A 20,809-nucleotide genomic window follows, 5' to 3' on the forward strand; every position below is an offset into this window, starting at 1 on the left:
CACCGTTTCTAAACCCCTCGTTTACCAGCGGGTATTGGAGGGGTCAGAATGGAACATCAGAAGCCCGAGCTTTTGATTATATTGTCACAAATTAATCCGTTTAAATGTTTTGTTTCAGGAAGAGCTAAAGCTCTCTCCCATCTCTGCCCCAAGTCCCCACCCAGGCGGAGCCCCTGGAAGGAGTTTAAGGCGCAGGAAAATGTACCACCAGGTGAATCCAGCTTCGATCCCCCGTGTCCAAAAGCAAAACACCTGCCTCCCCGCGGGCCGCCCGCCCCCAGCTGCAAGCACCCGCTCCCGCCCGGCCAGCGCCTCCCACGCAGGGGCAGACGAACGGCAATCCGAATTTTAAATCTGAAACCACTCCATAACGAAGGCAAGGAACGTCCCACACAGGGGCAACCCCAAAGACCTCCCCTGTGCGGTCTCCTCCGTGAAACGCCCCTTCGTTCTCGAAGAAGGAAACGGACCCTGGGCCGGCGCCGGGACCCGGACCCTGAGCACCTGTGCCGCGCGGTCCCCCACGCGCGGCCGCCGCCCGCTTACCTGGCAGCGCGGGCGCTGGCAGGATCTCGGGGGCTCATTAGCCTGAGCCGTGGAGAACCTGGAGGCACGGCCCCGCGTTTGGGGGTCCTCTGCTAAGTGGCTCCAGCCGCCCTCACCGTTCGCAGGGAAGGGCCCTCTGTGTCCAGGACTCAAGCCACGACCAGGCCCATGACCGAGGCCGCGCAGGGTGTCGGCGGCCGGGCCGGTCCCTAGCGTCCGAGGGCGAGTCTCGCCGACCCGCAGGCCGCTCCGGTGCGCCCGCGCCCCCGCCCCCGCCCCCGCGTGGAGCGCTAAATCCACGAGGGAGGGGCGCCGCACGAGGCCGCACCTGGGCTTAGGCGCCGAGTGGGCGGCGCGGCCACCCCTGCGGGCCTCCCAGCCCTGCAGCTGCCCGCGCACCGGGCCCCAGGATGGCCTCTCCGGGCGGCGGGCTGAGGGGCGCAGGCTCCGGCTCCCCCGCGCCCGTGCGCGCTCCGCACACCTGTCCGCCCCGCGAGGCTTCATTAGGCCGCGCCTGTGCAGCCCGCCGGCCCCACCGCGGAGTCCAGGCCATGGAACCCACCCAGGAGCCCCGCCAGGAACCGCGGGGTGAGCCGGGGCGCGGGGGCGGGCTGGGGGCTGCTGGCCCACCACCCACCGTAGGAGGCTCTTCTAGGGCTTGGGTAGGCCGAGGGCTGGGCCCCACTCCACCGGGTCCCCATCTCTCTACCCGCGGAGAAAGGTCAGGGCCGGAGTCCCAGGACTTCTAGTCTAGGTTCCAACACCCGTCACCTTTCTTATCTGCTACGTGGCGTTTATTGAGCACCTACTATATACCCGGTGTGCTAGGCTACCAGCTCTCCTAAAGTGCTGCAAAACCAACACGCTCCGGGAAAGTCATTCCTTAAGACATTCTCTCTCTTGCAATTTCCCCAGAGTAACAATAGCACTAAGTCGCTAGTTAGTATGCATTTGTAAATATTCCAATTTATTTGGAAACGATGAAGCAGCACCTTGAGCGGAGGATTCTGGGGGTTCTGAGTAATGGGGATGTGGTGGGGGAGGGTTTGGTGGGTGGGAGGACTGTGCTTAGGGATTAGGAGCACTTGCCCTGTGATCTGGGCAAATTCCTCACCTTTCTTGTCCGTGTTCCCTGGCTGCTATGAGATGTGGACAGTGCCTCCCTCGCAGGGAGCAGATGCACAGCAACCGGGCCTCTAAGCTGTGGAAGGTGCTAGCACAGGGCCTGCTGCGCACCTAGAGAGCAGGCAGAGCTCAGGACAGGCGGCGGGCTTGGAGAGGGTCAGCAGTCACCCTCCCTCCCGTGTGCAAGGACAGCGGCCCGGGCCTGGCTCCCTGTGTGAGGTTCCGCTTTCCCGGGAAGGACAGGGGTGCGGACAGACGTGAGGAGGGCTGGCAGGGCAGTGACTTCTGTGGAAAGTGAGGGGTCATTCCTGTTGTCTCCTTTGCCATCAATGCCACCCTGGCCCTGCTCTAAGCCATAATGTCTGAATCTACGGCAGGAACAAAAGCTCGTTTTAGAAACAGAATCTCTCTCTCTCTGCCGAGTCTGCCCCCACCCCAACATCTGTCCCTTAGAAACGCTGAACAGATGCCTGACCTTCAAACTCACCTTCCAGGTGTCGGGAAACTAGCAGGGCGCTCTCAGGAAGTTAGCCCCCCCTTTAGGATACCCTCTACCATTGTAGGTGAGCCAAGGCCCTTGGAGTTGCATAGACTCCTCAGAGCAGTGGCTCATCTACTTGGACCCGCACAATAGCCAGGTCAGGAAGGTGTGCCTGGAGCTATTCTGTACGTGGACAAATTCAAGCTTCAGCTCCAACCAGAAACCAGTTCCGGTGCTGGCTCCCCACAGGCCCGGAAGGTGGAGGCAAGCCCCTGGCTGCGGGGTCGGGGAAGGAGGGAGCACCACGGAGTCCAGCCCCCGCCACGCAGGATGGCCCACGCGGGGAGCCGCTCCGCTCCGGCGCTGCCTCGGGAGAGAAGACACCACCGCAGGCCCCCGACTCCAGGGGAGCGTGCCAGCCGCCGGGCTCTGTCCGCAAAGACAGAACGCTGGTCCCGGCCCGACCCCAGCCCCCGGGAGACGGGTGTTCCGTCGCCAGGAGAGAGGCCAAGGCAGGGAAGCGGTCCTTCTCTCCGGGCTCCGGGAAGCAGAAAAAGTCTGCCGCCCTGGGTCCAGTTTCCGTGTCACCTCCCCGCGTCACTAACTCAGCCCCTGACACCAACAACCCAGTGCCCTGCGGGTCAGGCCGGGGGCCCTGCCATCTGGCCAACCTCCTCAGCACATTGGCCCAGAACAGCCAAAACACGGACCAAAAGAAGCCCCTGGAAGTGACCTGCCAAGTTCGGAAAAAGACTCGAACCCTGTACCGCTCAGGTGAGTCCCTGAGGGAGAGTAAGCCTGAGGTCCGGTGTCCTCTCTGGGAAAGGTGCGCTCAGCAGGGAACGTGGCCCGGGAGACTGGAGGGCGGTTCGCCTGCACATGGCCTGTCCTGGACCCCTGGCCTGTGGCGGGGCCACGGCCTCTCAGGGGTGGGGGTGGGGGTGAGGGGTAGGACCGCATCAGAAAGTGAAATTGAAAACCGGTTGGAAAGGTTAGTCCCACCCACAAAGCCTGAGAAGAGAAGGCCCGGCCCCGTGGGAAGCCCTGGGCTGGGCCCGTGGTCCCATCTGGCAGGCGTCCTTCTCCTTCCCTCCACATCCCTGGGGTTTGTATTCATGGGAGTTTCTCCTTCCAGACCAGCTGGAGGAGCTGGAAAAGATATTCCAAGCCGACCACTACCCTGACAGTGACAAGCGCCGGGAGATTGCCCAGACAGTGGGGGTCACCCCCCAGCGCATCATGGTAAAGGGGGCTGGGCAGGGACGGGCGGAGGAGAGTCCATGCTGGGCCTCTGGACAGCAGGCAGGTGCGAGCACTCTGGCTCAGGCCGGTGTTCCAGCTCTCATGGCTGTGTTCTTGCCGTGCCCACGTCCTACGGCCTTCGAAAGCTACTAGAGCAGTGATGGCGAACCTATGAGCCATTTCTGATGCCTCGCGGCTGCTGAGGCAGCCGCATGCTGAGGATGAAACATTTGCGAAATAATGTTTTTTTCCTCAAAGTGACACACTACCCGAGTTATGCTCAGTTTTTTGGCGAAGTTTGACACACCAAGCTCAAAGGTGGCCCATCACTGCACTAGGGGAGCCTTTTATGACTCCGGCCTCAGCGGGGCGTCTGCAGCTCCCCACGAGAGAGCCAGGGCCCGCCTGAGGCTCTGCCCCTTTCTCGAGCTCTCCTAGCATCCCTCCCTACAGGTGTGGTTCCAGAATCGCCGGGCCAAGTGGCGAAAAGTGGAGAAACTGAATGGGAAGAAGGACAAGGACAGCCCTGCAGGTCCAGCCCCCGCCAGCGGCCAGGACAGGTGACTTTCTCCTCCTGCTGGGTCAGTCCTGGAGGTAGGAAGTGGGGCCCAAGCTGGGACCTGGGCACTGAAGCTGGAGCTGCTGGCTAACATTGAGAGGGGCTTTGGCTGCATGGGATGGCGCAGCGGCCAGTGCCTTGGAGGGAGGCAGAGTCTGCCCCTTTCCTGGCCCCGAGGCCCCATCTGTGTCCAGGGACCATTCAAAGTACAACCTTCGCTCTGTCTGCCTCCAGCTCTGCTGCTGAGCTGCCACCTGCTGTGCCCATGGACCCGGAGCCTGCTGCCTTCCCTCCGGAGCCCCCTCTAGACACACTGCCAGGTGAGCTGACCCCCTTCTGAGGATCATCCGGGGGTGGGAAGGGATGACAGGAAGACAGTGAAGACAGAGGGGCTTTCTTGGTAGGCATGAGAGTGGCCCAAAGCTCTCTGCTGGCCTGCGCAGTCCCAAGTCTGCCTCCCCATTCTCTTACCATCACAACCCTCATGTCTTCTGCTCCTAGAGCCCCCCATGCTTCTGACATCTGACCAGACTCTGGCCCCAACCCAGCAGAGCGAGGGTGCTCAGAGGGTGGCAGTGACCCCACCACTCTTCAGCCCCCCGCCTGTCCGAAGGGCCAACCTTCCCTTCCCCCTCGGCCCTGTCCACACCCCCCAACCGATGCCTCTGCTGATGGACACACTTGGCAGTGACAGCAGCCACAGAGATGGCTCCTGTGGGTCCTGGGGGACAAGGTATGGAACCTAGGGGGGTGGCCACTGAGTTATCTTGGGAGGGGTTTCAGAGCAAAGAGAGGAGCTTGGGATGGCAAAGGGTTAGCGGAGTAAGTGTGAAGAGGGGGGAAAGGGTAGGCTATCTCGGCAGTAGAGCAGGAACGAGGTGAGAAGCTGGGAGCAGAGGAAGAGGAGGTGGCGGCAGGTGGGCCTGGAGGTGGGGAGAGGGGTGAGGAGAAGGCACTGGCCCACTGTGTGGTCAGAGTGAGGAGCCCCCTCCCTCCCCGACCCTCACAAAATGCTTCCCTGTCCTCACAGTGTCACCCCGCCCCCGACCTGCTCATACCTGGAAGAGCTGGAACCCCAGGATTACCAGCTGAGCAACCAGCCGGGGCTGTTCCAAGTCCCGCAGGCTCCGCAGACCCAGCTTTTCCAACAGCCGCAGCCCCAGTTTTCCTATCTGCATCCCTTCCCCTTCTCCACGCCCAGCGCACTGACGCCCCCGCTGCCAGAAGACGCTTTCTTCCCCCCGCCTTACGGCCCCAGTGGGGGCACCTCGCAGGGCTACTTCCCAGCACCCCCGGCAGGGCAGGTTCTGCTGCAGCCGCCTGCTGGGAGCATGGGTGAGTTAGGGCTGCAAGGGAAGGCTCCCGTGGTGACTGAGGAAGGTGAGAAGGGACAGAAGGCCTCATTGCCGGGGAGGCTGGGGTAGGGCATGGTGCGAGGGAAGCTTTTTTCTTGCCACAGGGGTCTTTTTCCTCAAGATTTCAGAGGCTGCAGAGCAGAGAGAGAGATGGCCAGAGAGCTTTGGAGTTAGGAAACCAAAATGTGAAGTCCAGCTTAGCTGTTTCCAACTCTCCTGGGCCTCAGTTTCCTGGGCTCAGAAATGGGAATGTGATTCCCATGTCATGGAGGCCCCTGATGCAGAGGAGAAATAACATGAGGGCCGTGCCCGGCGCAGAGTAGCTGGCGGCTAATACAAGTGTTCTGACAGCCACTGGGCCTCTGAGAACCTGAGGCAGCCATCTGACGACTCAATTCCAGCAGAAGGGGAAGCGTGGCCAGTGGGCTTGGTCTGCTTGCTGCCATGGTGCACTGTGTCCCTGTCACCAGACTCAGGCCCGAGTCTGGAGCAGGCCTGGTCCTCAGGGGAGCTCCTGGTGCCAGTTCGTCACCTAGACTTGCGTGGGGTGCTAGCCTGTGTGTCGGAGGAGGCGGATGCTCACAGCACATGTTGAAGTGTGGCTGGTGCCTCAGTCCCGTCTAATCGCTTCTGTGTTCTTTGACCCCACAGGCACAGTGCCCTGGAATGACCCTTGCTTGCCAGAACTGCCCTTCCCTGGTCCCTTCTGTCCCCAAGCTCTGGGGCACCCGTCAGGAGGGGAAGGCTACTTTTCCGATCTGTTTCCGGCTCCCTATGCTCACCCTGTGAGCAGGCAGCCTTCTCCAGGGCCCAGCCGGCTGCCTGACGGGGCCAGGCCAGGAGCTGGGCCCTTACCCAGCACGGCCCCCAGTGAGCAGCCCATGGCCACTGTGGAGCAGCATTTGGCACCCAAGGAGGCCCGAGAGGAAGACAAGAACAGCCACGGCCCCTAGTCCTGGGGCCACGTGTCAGACAGGCTGCTAGGTGCAGAGGGTTGGGGCGCCGTCAAGGAGATGGTGGCAGAAGCATTAGGAAAGACTGTGGACTGTGTCGACTGGGGTGCAAGTCGGACATGCTCCTGTGTGAGCTCATCTTGCTGGGCGCTGGTGTGAGGAGGGAGGGGCTGGCCCTACCCGGCTCTCCACACCTCTGTACGGTGTCGGCCCTGAAGAAGGTGATGGCCGGTACCACTTCGGAACTCTGTATCAGCTTGTGTTGTTTCCTTTCCTCGCCAGGCACATGAGCCAGAGTGTTCACTGTAAGCAGTAAACTAGTGTGCTGTTGGTTTCTCTCTGTAATTACACGTCTCCCCACTCACACACTGAGCTCCAGTCCCCTCACTGCGTCCACAGCGTCCCAGGTGAGGTCGCCACTGGGCGTGATCACGTGGAGCCTGGCATTCTCCCTGGCCTGTCTCCTGCTGGAGGAGAAACTGGGCGTTTGGGGCCTTGTCTTCACTCCTGTGATTAAACCACGCTCTCTGGGATTTGGACTCTGGAGGGACGTGGTTACAAAGAAGCCCAAGCATATTTCAGGGTTAGTCTCTCCAAAGCTTTTTTTTTTGGAGGGGGCGCTAAGAAGAGGATGCTCTTATATATAGTTAGCACCCCACATCGGATAGTCCCACAGTGCCCACTGCACTGGGGAGCATTCTGGACCCATAAATGCTATGATTATTGGAAAATACACATCCTCTTGATGTCATCATCCTCTCAATAGTGCAAGCTCAGGGTTTTGCAATTGAACAGAGCAGAATCCTTCCTTGCAGGCTCCAGAAAAAAATGTCTCCCCCTCTAATTTAAGCTTTCACTATCACAATGTTTCCACTAGATGGCAACCCACCACCGGTTTCCCTGGCCTTAAACTACTGTGATGGTTTACAGCAGCAATTTTCAACCTTTTTCATCACATGGCGCATGTAAACTAATGACTAAGATTTTGCGGCACACCTAAAAAATATATTATTTGCCCATCTGACAAAAAAATAGGTTTAATTTTGATCCTTTCATAGGGGACAGCTATTGTATTGGCTGTTATTTTATTTGACAATCCAAGGGAAAAGAGGTTAGTGCCCCAGACTAGTCAGGTACTGCATGTTTTAAAAATTCTTGCAGCAGACAGGTTGAAAATTGCTAGTTTGCAGTAAGAAAGCCCTTGCTAATTCTTCCAAAAGCCCTAGAGCCACTAACATCAGATTCAAAGATATTAGTCATTTGGATTGTAGCTTGCCAGATAAAGTGTATGATGTCCAGTTACATTTGAGCTGCAGATAAACAAATCCTTTTTTAGTATAAGCATGCTTCCTACAATAGTGGAGTGTCCTGTATTTTTATGTATGCTAAATCTGGCAACACTGGTTGTAGCACTTTGCTAAGGACTCTACATCCATGCTAATGTCTTGATCCAAACAGAGGTTGTCCAGGAGCCGGCCTCTGTATCTGGGCTCAACTTTTTGCAGTTCAGGCTCCTGAGCAGCCCTGGGATCATGGTGTGAACCCAGTTCATAGAGGACGCCCCGCCCTCCTGCCATTATAACCCTCCATCCAGGCTCCCTATGTGTCTAAAAAATGCTCTAAAATCTATTGGATTCCTATTATATTTTCTGTGCCTGTTAGCTGCATATTGCTGAGACAGCCCATTAGAAGTTATTTTTAAACACGTATTTTAACATCATTTGCATGAACGGAGCACAGAAAAACAGGAAGCAAAATACAATCTGGCTTCTATTGATTCCACTCCAAGTCCTAAACAGTCTTTATGAATTAAGAATAAGTCTGATTTCCGGGAAGTACATCATTTTCATTCACCCCAAAGTGGTGTTATTTTAGTTCAGAGAGAGATTTATGGTTTTTATATTTGTGGTTTGGTTCACACTGTTCTTTCAAAAATACCCTCTCATTTGAGTTTCATCGCCAAGTCCTCAGAAATAAAGGCCGCTACATGTTTCAGCATTCAGAGGGATCTACAGGATCTATAGTTCTGGGTGAACACAGATAAATGAAAGGTCTTTCTGGCTTTCAGGGAACCGACAGTCTTGTCCAGGAGTATGACCACACAAGTGCCCAGTTAGACTGCAGGAGGGCAGAGCTGTGCAGGGTCAGCCCCAAGAACCAAGTGTGACCAAGGACCAAAGGTGGGCAGCCATGTCTGCTGGACGGAGAATGCTGGAGTCTGAGGCATCACTCCTGCAGGAAGAACAGAATTAGGATAAGCAGAGCAGGAAAGAAAGGGTACTTCAGGCAGAAGGCACAGTGGGTGTGAGGCCTCAGAGACTGGAAGGATGATTAAGGAGGGGTTCGGAGTGGCTGGATTTGTATAGATAAGGCCAGTGGGAGGCTGTAGTAGAAGATTTGAGAAGCACTGGCAGGATTAAGGTGTGGGCATATCTTGTTCAAATTTGTTTTAGAAAGACAGATGGAAAATATGACCGGAGGCTTAGAGGAAGCTGAGAAACAAGACAGAGCTACTGTTGAGTCTAAATGAGAGATAGTGAAGAGAGAATAGGGCAGATTGGAGAAATACTTGAAGAGTCAGGCTCAGTTAATAGGATGAAAGTTAGTTGGAAGGAATTGAAGAGAAAGGAAAGAAGATGGACACTTTGGTAACTAAGAAATGCTGTTAACTGATAAAGGAAATAATGGGGATGGGGCCAATTTTGGGAAGGTAGACCACTCTGTATGTTGAGCGGAAGTTCCTGTGGTTATCTGTGTGGATACATCTATCGAGAGAATAATATGGAAGTAGGTCTGTGGGGCCTCTTCAGCGTAGAAAATGCTAATTGAGGTCAAGAGACCACACCAGATGGCTCAGGCAGAGCACCTGACATGAAGAAAAGTTGTCTTGGAAGAAACTCATGGAAACACCAAGAGGAGAATGGGGCAGAAGAAAAAGGGGTGCTGAGACTGATGAGGAAAGACTGGGGTGCAGACAAAGAGCTGGAAGGGCTCTCAGAGGGGGAGGGATCAAAGCCCCATGGGGTCAAGGTCTGGAGAGGAAGCTGGACAAGTAATTGAGCAAATTAGATATAATTATCCTAATTTACAGAGGAGGACATGGCGGTTTAAATGATTTCCTAAAAATGCCTTAACCAAGTCAAGATAAAAGTCTTTTGAGTTTATTTTCCACATCACCAAATGCAGACAGAGGAGTCTTGTTTCCTGAATATATCACTTAAGAAACTGGACAAGCCTTAATAGGTGCATGGGTACTTGTGACAGCCAATTCTGTGTGTTTGTATGTTTACAAGACCATGAGGAACTGAAATACTTTTCCCAGAAATTGGTCCTCAGACAAAATATTAATGATGATGGTAATAATTTATTTAGAATTTATTGTGTATGTAGCTCTCTAATAGGTCATTTCATTTCATGACAAATCTATATGGCATTTTATTTATTTTTCCTTATAAAGTAGTATTCATGTGACTCAGAGAGGTTTAAGTATTTGCCCAAAGTTGCAAAAGAAACTAGAATTGGTCAGGAGGTGCCAACTTCAAGCAGCAGTATACTTTGATAGTTTTAGAGGGAGATGACAAAGACGGTCAGAAGGTGGGGCTGAGTGTAGTAAAACAATCGTTGCAATCTAGATTAGATTTAGGATCCTCCATAGACCCTAGATTTGTGTTTAAATAACACACTCAGCTGGCGTGGCTCAGTGGTTGAATGTTGACCTATTACCCAGGAAGTCACAGTTTAATTCCCAATCAGGGCACATGCCAGGGTTGCGGGGGTGATCCCCAGTAAAGGGTGTGCAGGAGGCAACCCATCAATGATCCCCTCTCATCATTGATGTTTCTATCTCCCTCTCCCTTCCTCTCTGAAATCAATAAAAATGTATTTAAAAAATAAATAACAACACAGTACTGTTTAGTTTGATTTAAAAGATACAGGAATATTGTGAGAGGCAGGAGAGGGCAAAGAGAGCAGTGGTAAAGGACCAGGAGGGTCCATGCTACAGAGCTGGAAATGTATGGAAAGAACAGACCAAGAGGGAAGTGAAGTGGCCGTGGGGGCAACAGAAGAAAGAGGCAGGTGGAGGGAGTTGGATGGCTAGATGGGGTACAGCTGTGACCAGTCTTACCTGGTAGATGATAGGGGTAAAGAGGAGACAGTGAAAGCTGAGATCGTGAGAGCACTCCTACAGAAAGACTGCAGGTGAAAGGATGGGAGAAGGCATGCCCTTGGGGAAGTCTCCAGTGCCAGGAGTGAGCTGTTGAGACGAAAATAGCGGAAGGGAAACAGAGGGAAGCATCTCCGTGAGCTACGAAGAAATCAGAACTTGATTGTGTGGGTGGAGAGGAGAGAATGTTGACTCCTTGTTTCAGAGCCCAGGCATCTGGGAGTATGACTTACAAGCAATGGAAGTCTAGAAGTGTTGGTTTCTGCCTCAGCATTATGGCATCTGAGTCTGCGTTTGTAGTTTTCCCACTTCATCTGCTTCTTGGTCTCATCACTCTGACCTACTTGCCCCAGGTACATTCCCCCTGCCATAGGTTTTTATTATCTGGGAATGGAGTTTCCACCCCTGAAGATTCCTGGGTTCTTTCCAGTTCACCTTCATCCTGTTGCTGCTTATGTGGTCCCTTCCACCGAATTCTATGTCATATGTCCTCCCTAGACTGGCACCCTCACCCCATCATATCCCAGGAGCCTGCTGGGAATATGGGGTCCCTTCTGAGCTATCAACAACAATAAACCTTTACTCTTTCTAAGCATTCCATTTGGCCCACTTCTTCATTAAACCTTCTTACCTATTCATTTTGGTTAGGGTTTTCTGTTACTTCCTATACTAATTATTTGAATTGGTGAAATCGAGTACATTTTTGTACCCAATGCACTAAAAATTGTCCCCAAACCAATTTAAAGGACTACAGTCAAAGTTTTAAAAAATTTTATAGCCGAAACTGGTTTGGCTCAGTGGATAGAGCGTCGGTCTGCGGACTGAAGGGTCCCAGATTTGATTCCAGTCAAAGGCATGTACATTGGTTGCGGGCACATCCCCGGTGGGGGGTGTGCAGGAGGCAGCTGGTCGATGTTTCTCTCTCATCGACGTTTCTAGCTCTCTATCCCTCTCCCTTCCTCTCTGTGGAAAATCAATAAAATATATTTTAAAAAATATTATACATACCCATTTTCCTTGATTTTCAACTGGAAAATTCCTCTTTCCCCTTTTCTCCACTTTTATTTGTTAATGCCTATATTGCTGTATTTCAAGGAGGAAGCCCAGACTCTGCATAAATTCCATCTTCTAGTAGAAGTGCTCTAGTTATCCCCACCCTAAAAGCTTAACAGCCACCTCTTCACACACACTCACACATGTGCACACACATGCATGCATGCACACACATATTCATGCACTCCCAAGTTATTTGAGGCCAAACCACACCTTATCTTTATTTCCAGTTGGTTGCCTGACCCAGCTCAATTCTATCACCAAAACCTGCTTATTAACAATTCCACAAGTCTTGCCACCTGCTCCTCCCATGCTCTCAAAAATAATTTGCCTATCCACATTGTGTTGACTCAATCTTTACAATTTATGGCAAGTCACCTTCTACAAACTCAGCAGATTATCCCCTTAAGCCCTAGATGTGAACACCAGGCTGCTGTAACCTGTAGTTTATAACTAACTGGCTGTGTGACTTTAGGCAAAGCATCTCCCAGATTCCACTGCCGCCTCCAACAGGGGATGAATTTCTCATCCCCACAAGCTGATCTCAATAAGAAAACACTAGAACTGGCTGCATGAGTCCCATTGAAGGTTCTAACCTTGCTTTGCCTTCTGCATTTCCCTTTTCTCCCCGAGACTGCTCCTTGGGTGGAGGTCTCTCTTGCTGGACTTGTGGACTCTACCACGGTACCCATGGTCCCTCACCCTCAGCCACCCTTTCCCGAAGAGTCCGAACTCCCTGGCGTCCAGGAACCCCTCGGTCTGTGGTCCATCTCATGCAGTGCCATAATCTGACCTGACTCCCACTCCCCTGAATTTCCATCTGCATTGTTCAGAGGTAATTGCTTCTCTGAAATGCTCAGATAACTGCCAGGAAAATATTTATCTGTTCATTGGTGCTCCTGGAGGACTTTGTTGGCCAGACTGGGCCCCGCCCTGTAGCAGGCTCTGCCCTCAGGCCCATGACTCACTCACTAAGCAGCAGGGATCAGTAGTCACTCCCTCACCAGCTCAGAAAACGTTTACAGCACACACCAACCCAGCTCCTTTCCTCCACACATGCCCTGCTCACCAGCCACCCAGAAAGAGTAAACAACACACCCACTCACCCGCACACCCTGCGTCTGTCTTCCTGGTGACCGCGGCCTCGTTTTCTGCTGTTCCTGGGAACTCTGCAGATTGAATGGATGCTTTGCCTGAATCTCTTCCAAGGAGGAGGCTAGAGAAAGTTCTACACCATTACTGTAATTTAAAGTGGGTGGGTGGGAAGAAGTGGGTCGAAAACTAAGTATAGAGAATGTTCAGTACGTTTGAACCAGAACTGAGTTTGGCAACCATTTCTCTTAACTCATTTACTTGTAACCTTTGGCCCCTCTGCACACCTGATTTCAGAGTCAGACGATTACATTAAACAACAGGCAGCTCTTGAGTCATGTTTACAGCAACTCGGGCTCCCCAGTCACTGAATTGCATTAGTGATGGAGCCAAACCCTCACCAAGATATTTATGCGCAGGACTAAAAACCGCGAACACACACAAGGCTCCAGGACCTGTCTTAGGCGGGTGGGTGAGGAGCAGTGTCTATAAAGGGCCACTCTACCAAATCCTGGATTCCTAATTTGGTCTCATTTCTGAGAAGAGGTTATGATAAGGGCACCACTACTAAACACTTAGAAGCACACACTATTTCTGGGTAGAGCAACAGAAGGAAATCAGGTTTATGTGAGGGGGATAAATGTGTGTGTGAAAGGGGACCAGTGAATGGAATTCCTTTAGATTTTCAAAGACTTTTAAACAACTTCTATCCCAAAGGCCAATTAAAAAATAATTGGTCATCATACAACCAAAATCAATTTTTTTTTGTATCATGGATATAGAAGTTGTTTAAGAGACAGAAAATGAAATTAAGGGAAATACACACATCTTAACCTGTGAGCCTTCCCAATATTAACATGTAGGCTGATCTTATTAAAATCATTATAAATAACCACAGCAGAGCAAGTCCTGCCCAGTAAAAATCTGGCTTGTGAGGAGGCAAAAGAGATGATGGAGGTGCAGTGTGGCCCAGTGCAGGAAGGAAATGGCTCACAGATGGGTATACGGCTTATACTCCAAGCATGCCCCAGTTCAGCAAAGGGGCTATAGAGGACTGCTGCTGATATCTGCTGAAGACACTGCCCTGTGCATGGCTTTGTTTAAAAAAACCAACAAAACCCTGCATATTTGTATATGTCTCAAATGCAGTTCTGTCTAAAAAAATGTTGGTTAATGGTTGTTTTCACAATCTCATAAGAAATTGCTGTTTCTAAGACAATGATGCCAATTAGAATTAAAAAATAAGTTGAGTCAATTCTGGAAATTTGCAGAAGAAATGGATAATGAGTGTACCTGGACCTGATCTTGTGAAACCCGAAGAATAGAAAGTTTAGTAATTCAACTGAAGAGAGATGACTCATATATAAGTTTTGTTGTGTGTGTGTATGTGTGTGTTTTGTCTTTAATACCAAGGACCTAAAGATAGGTAGAATCCTATTGTCTTTCAGCTTCACAGATGAGGTGATAATACCCCAATTAAACAAATACATGTTAAATACCTAAAGATGATTTTAGTCTTTCAGAATTCAGCTTCAAAGGTACTCAGAAAGCCTTAGCAACTTCAAGTGAAGAGGCAGTCATTCAACTAAAAAAAAAAGTATTTGCCTGTACATCATTCAGAAGTTAATATTTTACCTCTCTGGGAAAATTTTCCTGGAAAATATAAGTTGGATATGGTTCTGTTTGAATCAGATGACCTGTATTCAAATACTGGTTTGAACAAATAATTTGGGTTATAATTATTGTTATTGCTGTTAAGAAAAACCAGTTGTTAGCTTAGTTGTAATATATACATATTAATATGTCATACATTAATAAAAAGTTGGCTTTATGAAAATAGTGAGAAACTTCAATAGAACTTTTCTAAAGCCCTCCCATTTTAGATTGTTTGGTCGTGTCAACCTGTTAGGATAAATTACTATTAGCCCAATCTTAATTAGAATAGGGATTACTTTTCTAACAATTAAACAAGCTAACTTACATTTTTAGATGAACTCAAAACAAAATGTGTTATCAAAAGTGATAGCATCATGTCATATCATCAATCCCTGGGTATAGGACAGAGTCTGTAGTAGTATTCTTACCTTTGTACAAAGCTGCAATGCAGTTTTACTTTTGAGCCCTCCCAAAGATAAGGCAGAGGAGCACACTGTCAAGGAAGGAGTATAATGACACAGCTTAAAAGATGGCTATGTTGTCCGGCCAGCATGGCTCCATGGTTGAGTGTCGACCTACGAACCAGGAGGTCATGTTTTGATTCCTGGTCAGAGCACATGCCCAGGTTATGGCTTGATCCCCCCTGGAGGGTGTGTAGGAGGCAGCCAATCAACGATTCTCTCACATCACCGACGTTTCTATCTCTCTGTCCCTCTCCCTTCCTCTCTGAAATCAACAAAAATACATATATATTTTTAAAAATATGGCTATTCTATTGTTGTGTGAGGGCTCTATATGAGAAAAAAATGTAAAGTATGATGCTCTTCAGCTGAGAAAGGCGATCTGATCAGAGCTAGACAATCACAGATTGTAGAGTTGGATGGGACTTTAGAGTTACTTGATCCAAACTTGTATTTTACATTTAAGGAGACTGAGACATGGATAGGCTGGATCATGGCAGTGTGGTAACTGGAGCAAGGGTCTCTTGCCTTAGGTCCTATGACCCTTTCCATTACACTGTACTGCTTTTCACAAACAGGATGAAACAACTGGGAAGATACCTTCAAGATCATTCAAGTCAAAATATAAACTCATTAATGGCCTGAGTAGGATTTCCAAATTCACCCAACCAGCCTCTACCTTAAGGTTCAGGAAAAAAGGAAAGTATGAATAGGGTTTTCACCACCCATCAATTCCTTCTCAGGCTATAATAAGTAGAGAAAATGCCTAAATTCTCAGGAGTCACAAGGCAAGAGTTGACAGACACCATGGCCTAGGTACCATCTTGGTCTTTCATGATACCTAAGTCAAATAGCCTGGAAGCCTCATGGAACCCTACTCAGTGCTCCAGAGTCTGAGGAGAAAAAGCTCGAGTAGTGCCAAGTTTATTAGAGTGAGAGAGAATCCCCCTCACATTGCCACCAGTAGACCCCAGAGTTGAGCATGCACTACCTCATACCAACAATCATGGAAAATCATTAGGTTGGAAGATACCTTAGTGGTCACCAGGTTGACCCTCCCAGCTGACATGTTAATCCCTCTTTAACATCTCCCTTTAGTGGACTGCAGTCAGATTCTGTTTACCATAGCCACGATGGATACTCTGGCCAGCTCTGAATCTGCACTCTGGAAGAGAATGCTTAAGTATTAAATGGTAGAAGAAGTATAGTTCCTTCGTGTAGGCCCCACTGGATCCTTTTCCTATGAGAACATGTTTCCAGAGTCTGGTGCAAAGTCCCTCAGAATCCCCAACCAAGCTCAAAGCACAAAAATGGAGGCGGTGGAGGGGCGGGGGGCGGGGGGTGTCTAGCGACTGGTAGATGGAATTTGTTCTTGGGCTCTCGGAAGGTCTAGTTCTTGGTCCACAGAAGGCCTCTGCTGCAGGGTTGTAGGGCCAGCCCTCTCCAAGAACAACTTGTCCTTAAGCTCAGGCGAGTCCTTCCAGAGAATAGCTAGGTCTGTTGTTCTACCAACTGTAGTTTGGCCGTCTTGACTCGCTGGGCTTCCTTCAGGTTCCGTGCACGAACCTCTGGGTTGGAAATGAACTCCACCTGCTGCACAGGAAACCAGCCTCGCTCCCCATCTGAGAGTCTCATGCCCTCCAGCCAGCCTATGGGCACAAGATGGGTAGGAAGAAAAATTATCTGGAAAACACATCATTTCCCCTGAACCACCTTTCCAAACACATTCCTGAATCGTAAGGCTAAATGGATGGATGAGCCCCCAGAGTATGGGACACCCAATGCACTCACCCTGGCCGCTCTACGTCTGGCCTAATCCTTAGTGTCCTTTCTCTACTCTCATGGGTTGAATTGTGTTCCCCCAAAGCATATGTTGAAGTCCTAACCCCAAGTACTTCAGAATGAGACTTTATTTGGAATAGGGTTGATACAGATGTAATTAGTAAAGTTAAGATGATGTAATACTTGAGTAATGTGGGCCATTAATCCAATGTAACTGGTATCCTGAAAGAGAGACATTTGGGCACACATGCACACACACAGAAGGAAGACAAAGGTAGAGACTGGATACACTGCCACAAGCAAAGGAATACCTAGAGCTACATAAGCTGGGAGAGGCAAGAAAGGACCCTCCCTAGAGGTTGTATAGAAGGAGTATGGCTCTGCCAACACTTTGATTTTAGACTTCTGGTCTCCAAAACCACAAGAGAATACATTTCCATTGTTTTACACCACCCAATTCGTGGTACTTTGTTACAGAAGCCCTAGGAAGAGAATACTTCCATCCAACTCCAATGCTAGCCTACTGCTCATGGACTCTCCCTCTTACCATCACTGCTTTGTTGAGTCACCATCACCACATCTGCCTTCTCCAAAGCCAACTCATCATTTTCTCGGGGTTTGTAGGCTCGAAGGCACTGCACTTGTGGGGAATCTGGAAGAGAAGAGTGTGAAGGGAAGTTAGGAAAGGCAAGTGACTGGAACAGGGAGAAGGAATTCCAGGGGGAGGCTGGGAGGACTTGGGATCGAGAAAGTCTGCATTTTTGAAAGTTACAGACAAAAGAGACCATTGGAAAAGTCTTCATCTTCTACCAGGAAACGAAATGGTTGACAAGGAAATACAAATACCAGAATTCAAATGAATCAAAAATTCTATTTCTGTGGGGAAGATGAATTGAGAAATACATTGGGAACACCTTTAGTGACTCATTATTACAAATACTCCAGATCCATCTTCACTCTGAAAGCTTTCCTGACTCTTTAGTCCTCCAGAGTCTGAGGAGAAAATGATCGAGTAGTGCCAAGTTTATTAGAGTGAGAGAATCCCCCTCACATTGCCACCAGTAGACCCCAGAGTTAAGCATGCACTACCTCATATCAACAATCATGGAAAATCATTACTGAACTTCAAAACTGCTCATGTAGGCCAGACCATTTATCCTCTACCTAATTATTTTATGTATGCGTTCTGGGTCTGCAACTAGATTGTAAAACCTGAGTCTGGGACTCATTCTTTATTTTCTTCATGCTACTCAACATGGGCCTAGAAGATACTTAACCAGTGGGGTTCCAGATCTAAGAAGGCACTGAATCCCCTTCAGCTTCAGCTTCCTCCCACGTACATGACTAGGTTGATCAGGAAGATTCTTGAGGAAATTCTGGATTTCCTATATTTCTATATTTTTGTGAATCAGGGGAAATTCCTATAGTTTTGAAGCTCAAGGTTAACAAACCTCAGAGTATTCTTGACCCACAAGCATTCCATCATCTATGGGTTTATTGCTCGTTCTACTTTTCTGGCTGTACTAGTGCCCTCAGAAAACAAACAGAACACCACCTAATTATCTGTACTTCTTCTAAAGCAGTGGTTCTGAACCTTTCTAATGCGGCAACCCTTTAATACAGTTCCTCATGTTGTGGTGACCCCCAACCATAAAATTATTTTCGTTGCTACTTCATAACTGTAATTTTGCTACTGTTATGAATCGTAATGTAAATATCTGCATTTTCCGATGGTCTTAGGTGACCCTGCTAGCGGTTCTCAACCTGTGGGTAGTGACCCACAGGTTGAGAACCGCTGCTGTAGAGCCTAAGACCATCGGAAAACGCAGATATTTACATTACGATTACTGTTATGAATCGTAATGTAAATATCTGCGTTTTCCGATGGTCTTAGGTGACCCTGCTAGCGGTTCTCAACCTGTGGGTAGTGACCCACAGGTTGAGAACCGCTGCTGTAGAGCCTAAGACCATCGGAAAACGCAGATATTTACATTACGATTCATAACAGTAGCAAAATTACAGTTATGAAGTAGCAACGAAAATAATTTTATGGTTGGGGGTCACCACAACATGAGGAACTGTATTAAAGGGTCGTGGCATTAGAAAGGTTGAGAACCACTGTTCTAAAGTCATCCTCTTTGCCATTCACAGGGTCACAGTGAAGGAGGAAGAATTATCTTGCCTCCCTTACCAACCCTGTAGAACTGAAGCCCAGCAGATGATCACACAGTGAACAAGTAAACTGAACTCACTTTACAACCGGGCTCTCCTACTTCCTTTTCCAGATTTCCTTGTATTTGTTTGTTCTTTTGTTTGAGTCACCAAAGGTCCTGTCTTCCTAGAAGTTCAGCTCCTTTGGATACGGATTAGGGAATCCTTGCTGGAGGACTACTATGGAGCTTATAGAAGACCCATAACTTCAGTCTTAGCATGAATGCAGACACATTCATAATGTGTGTGTGTTTGTGGCTACCAGTGAGTACCTGGAAGCCTGGGGTAAGAGCAGTAGTCTCAGGAGGTAAGAGCAGAGGTCATCCTCTACAGGAGCGGGGTGTGCTTAAGACAAAACTACTGTTTGGACATTTTCCCATAACTCCCACTCCAGCCGTACTTTCTCCATTTCCCCGAGACCTTCAAGCAGATAACATCCAATTCCCCTCCCCGCTGAAAAAAGGCAGGATAGACTTAAGGGGCCAAATATTTTAAAAGAGCAAACTACTGCCCCAAGTAGGGATTGCATGGGGTTTGCGGCATTGCCTTGGCGGTGGGCAGTTTTAAGCAGATACATCTCAGCTGTTTAACCTCCAGTGGCCAGCTTCTACCGTGAAATTCTGGACAAAATCAATAAATGGAAGCCTCTCCAAGTTACCACCCAGCCCTCTAAACTCCTGCCTCTAGAGGAGACTTCAGACGCTGCCATTTTTCTCTCCCTCACTCACCATAACACTCCTGAAGGTCCAACTCCTCTCTTGGCATGGCCAAGGCAGAGATCCATCGAAGCTTTTCACTTCTGAGAAAACAAAGGAGGGTCATTGCTCCAGCTGCAGCTCTGGGGTGTGGGACAAGGAAGGAGATGGGGAACGGACATGACTGTGGAAAGACTTTCTAATTCAGTAATAACATCAATAATAGGTACAGTTTTGTAGCTGTATTTAGGGCAAGTCAATGGGATTCTGCTTGGCAGGAAATATGACAGGATCTTGAACTGTATGTTAATGTCTTGCCACCCTTTATGTTTCCCCTTCTCTTTCCAAGTTTATTCTGTCAGTGGCATCTCATATCTTTCAAGTGAGGGCATAATGTCAAATGTCAGCTATAAACAGGTGGATTTTCCATTATGGAAATTGTACTAAGCAAAATGTTCATCTCCGTATAGATCCCCTTGGTCACTTTGTATAATTCTTAACACTCCTCTGCCCGCCTCCCTTCTATTAAATGTCTCAGAGATAAAAATCATCTTGTGATCATAATTAGATCAGGGAGATGTATCTCCTAATTTTTCTTATGTAATTTCTTCCTAGCCTAATTTTGTGATTATCTAAAGGTTTTTGCATTAGCTTAGCCTTGGCTTCCAAACATGCCGGAGTAATTGAGAGGTGGCACTGTTACTGTTCCAGAAAGATGCTACCCAAGGTGCCAAGTAAAGGACACGGAGCCGTGTCTGACTACTCAGTGCAGGTGACACTGTGCACACAGACTCCTGCACCAGGCTCTCTGTTCCACAAGTGAACAAGCACTATTCATCCCACCCTGAAATGTCCTCCGAGGGACAAAACTGAAAAGTGTCTGAAACATGAAGATCCGACTATTAGGTAACATGTCAAACTTTTTAAAGGAAAGATTTCATGTATCTTTTATAACATCAATAATAGGTACAGTTTTGTAGCTGTTCGTTATTATTGGCACAGTGTACCAGATTTTATAGGTATTATTTTTAATATTCTCCAAAATGTTATGTATGTATAAATGTATTTTTATTATTATTTAAAAGTTGAGCAAATCGAAGTTCTCAACACTATGGATTTCTGCTCAACATAGGACTGGGTTGGAAGGTGGGAACAAGGAAAGCCAATGGAACCTCACATATGCACCAGCCTTGGGCACTGAGGAATTTCTGGCTTGCACACATGGGCATTCACTGGTGGATGTCAGTAATCCGACTCTTTTAGTAACGCCATATTGGTCCATCTCTTTTTGGTATCTCACAGACTTTGTCATTCCAGATCAAAGGGAATACAATAGATACTAAGCCTTGGTGGCGAAGTTATACCCTCACCCACCCCAATCTCCTGAGGGTGCCTATTAGCTCCAGAAATTTGGGATTCTCTGTGGATGCTCC

General features: G+C 49.1%; 2 protein-coding genes across 4 annotated transcripts in view; one reads left to right on the forward strand and one right to left on the reverse strand.

Moving 5' to 3' along the window:
- Positions 1 to 956: 956 nt before the first annotated feature.
- Positions 957 to 6,261, forward strand: NOBOX (NOBOX oogenesis homeobox; the record flags this gene model as incomplete). Its single annotated transcript, XM_079785466.1, has 8 exons — positions 957 to 1,134; positions 2,402 to 2,926; positions 3,288 to 3,502; positions 3,848 to 3,954; positions 4,188 to 4,273; positions 4,455 to 4,686; positions 4,984 to 5,288; positions 5,960 to 6,261. The coding sequence occupies 8 exons, from the start codon at positions 957 to 959 to the stop codon at positions 6,259 to 6,261; spliced, it is 1,950 nt and encodes a 649-aa protein (XP_079641592.1).
- Positions 6,262 to 9,612: 3,351 nt separating this feature from the next.
- The window catches only part of ARHGEF5 (Rho guanine nucleotide exchange factor 5), a 30,213-nt gene continuing 19,016 nt past the window's right edge, over positions 9,613 to 20,809 (reverse strand). Inside the window, exons 13-15 of one of the 3 annotated variants that reach the window (XM_079786594.1) lie at positions 19,410 to 19,480; positions 17,018 to 17,122; positions 9,613 to 16,337 (exon numbers count right to left, since the gene is read on the reverse strand). In XM_079786594.1, the coding sequence (XP_079642720.1) occupies positions 16,180 to 16,337; positions 17,018 to 17,122; positions 19,410 to 19,480 (334 nt within the window). In that variant the 3' untranslated portion in view covers positions 9,613 to 16,179. The remainder of the gene's footprint in view (positions 16,338 to 17,017; positions 17,123 to 19,409; positions 19,481 to 20,809) is intronic. The other 2 variants (XM_079786593.1, XM_079786595.1) reach the window with 2 other exon arrangements.

The sequence above is a fragment of the Cnephaeus nilssonii genome (genome assembly GCF_951640355.1).
Source record: "Cnephaeus nilssonii genome assembly, chromosome: 12".
Taxonomy (NCBI): Eukaryota; Metazoa; Chordata; class Mammalia; order Chiroptera; family Vespertilionidae; genus Cnephaeus; species Cnephaeus nilssonii.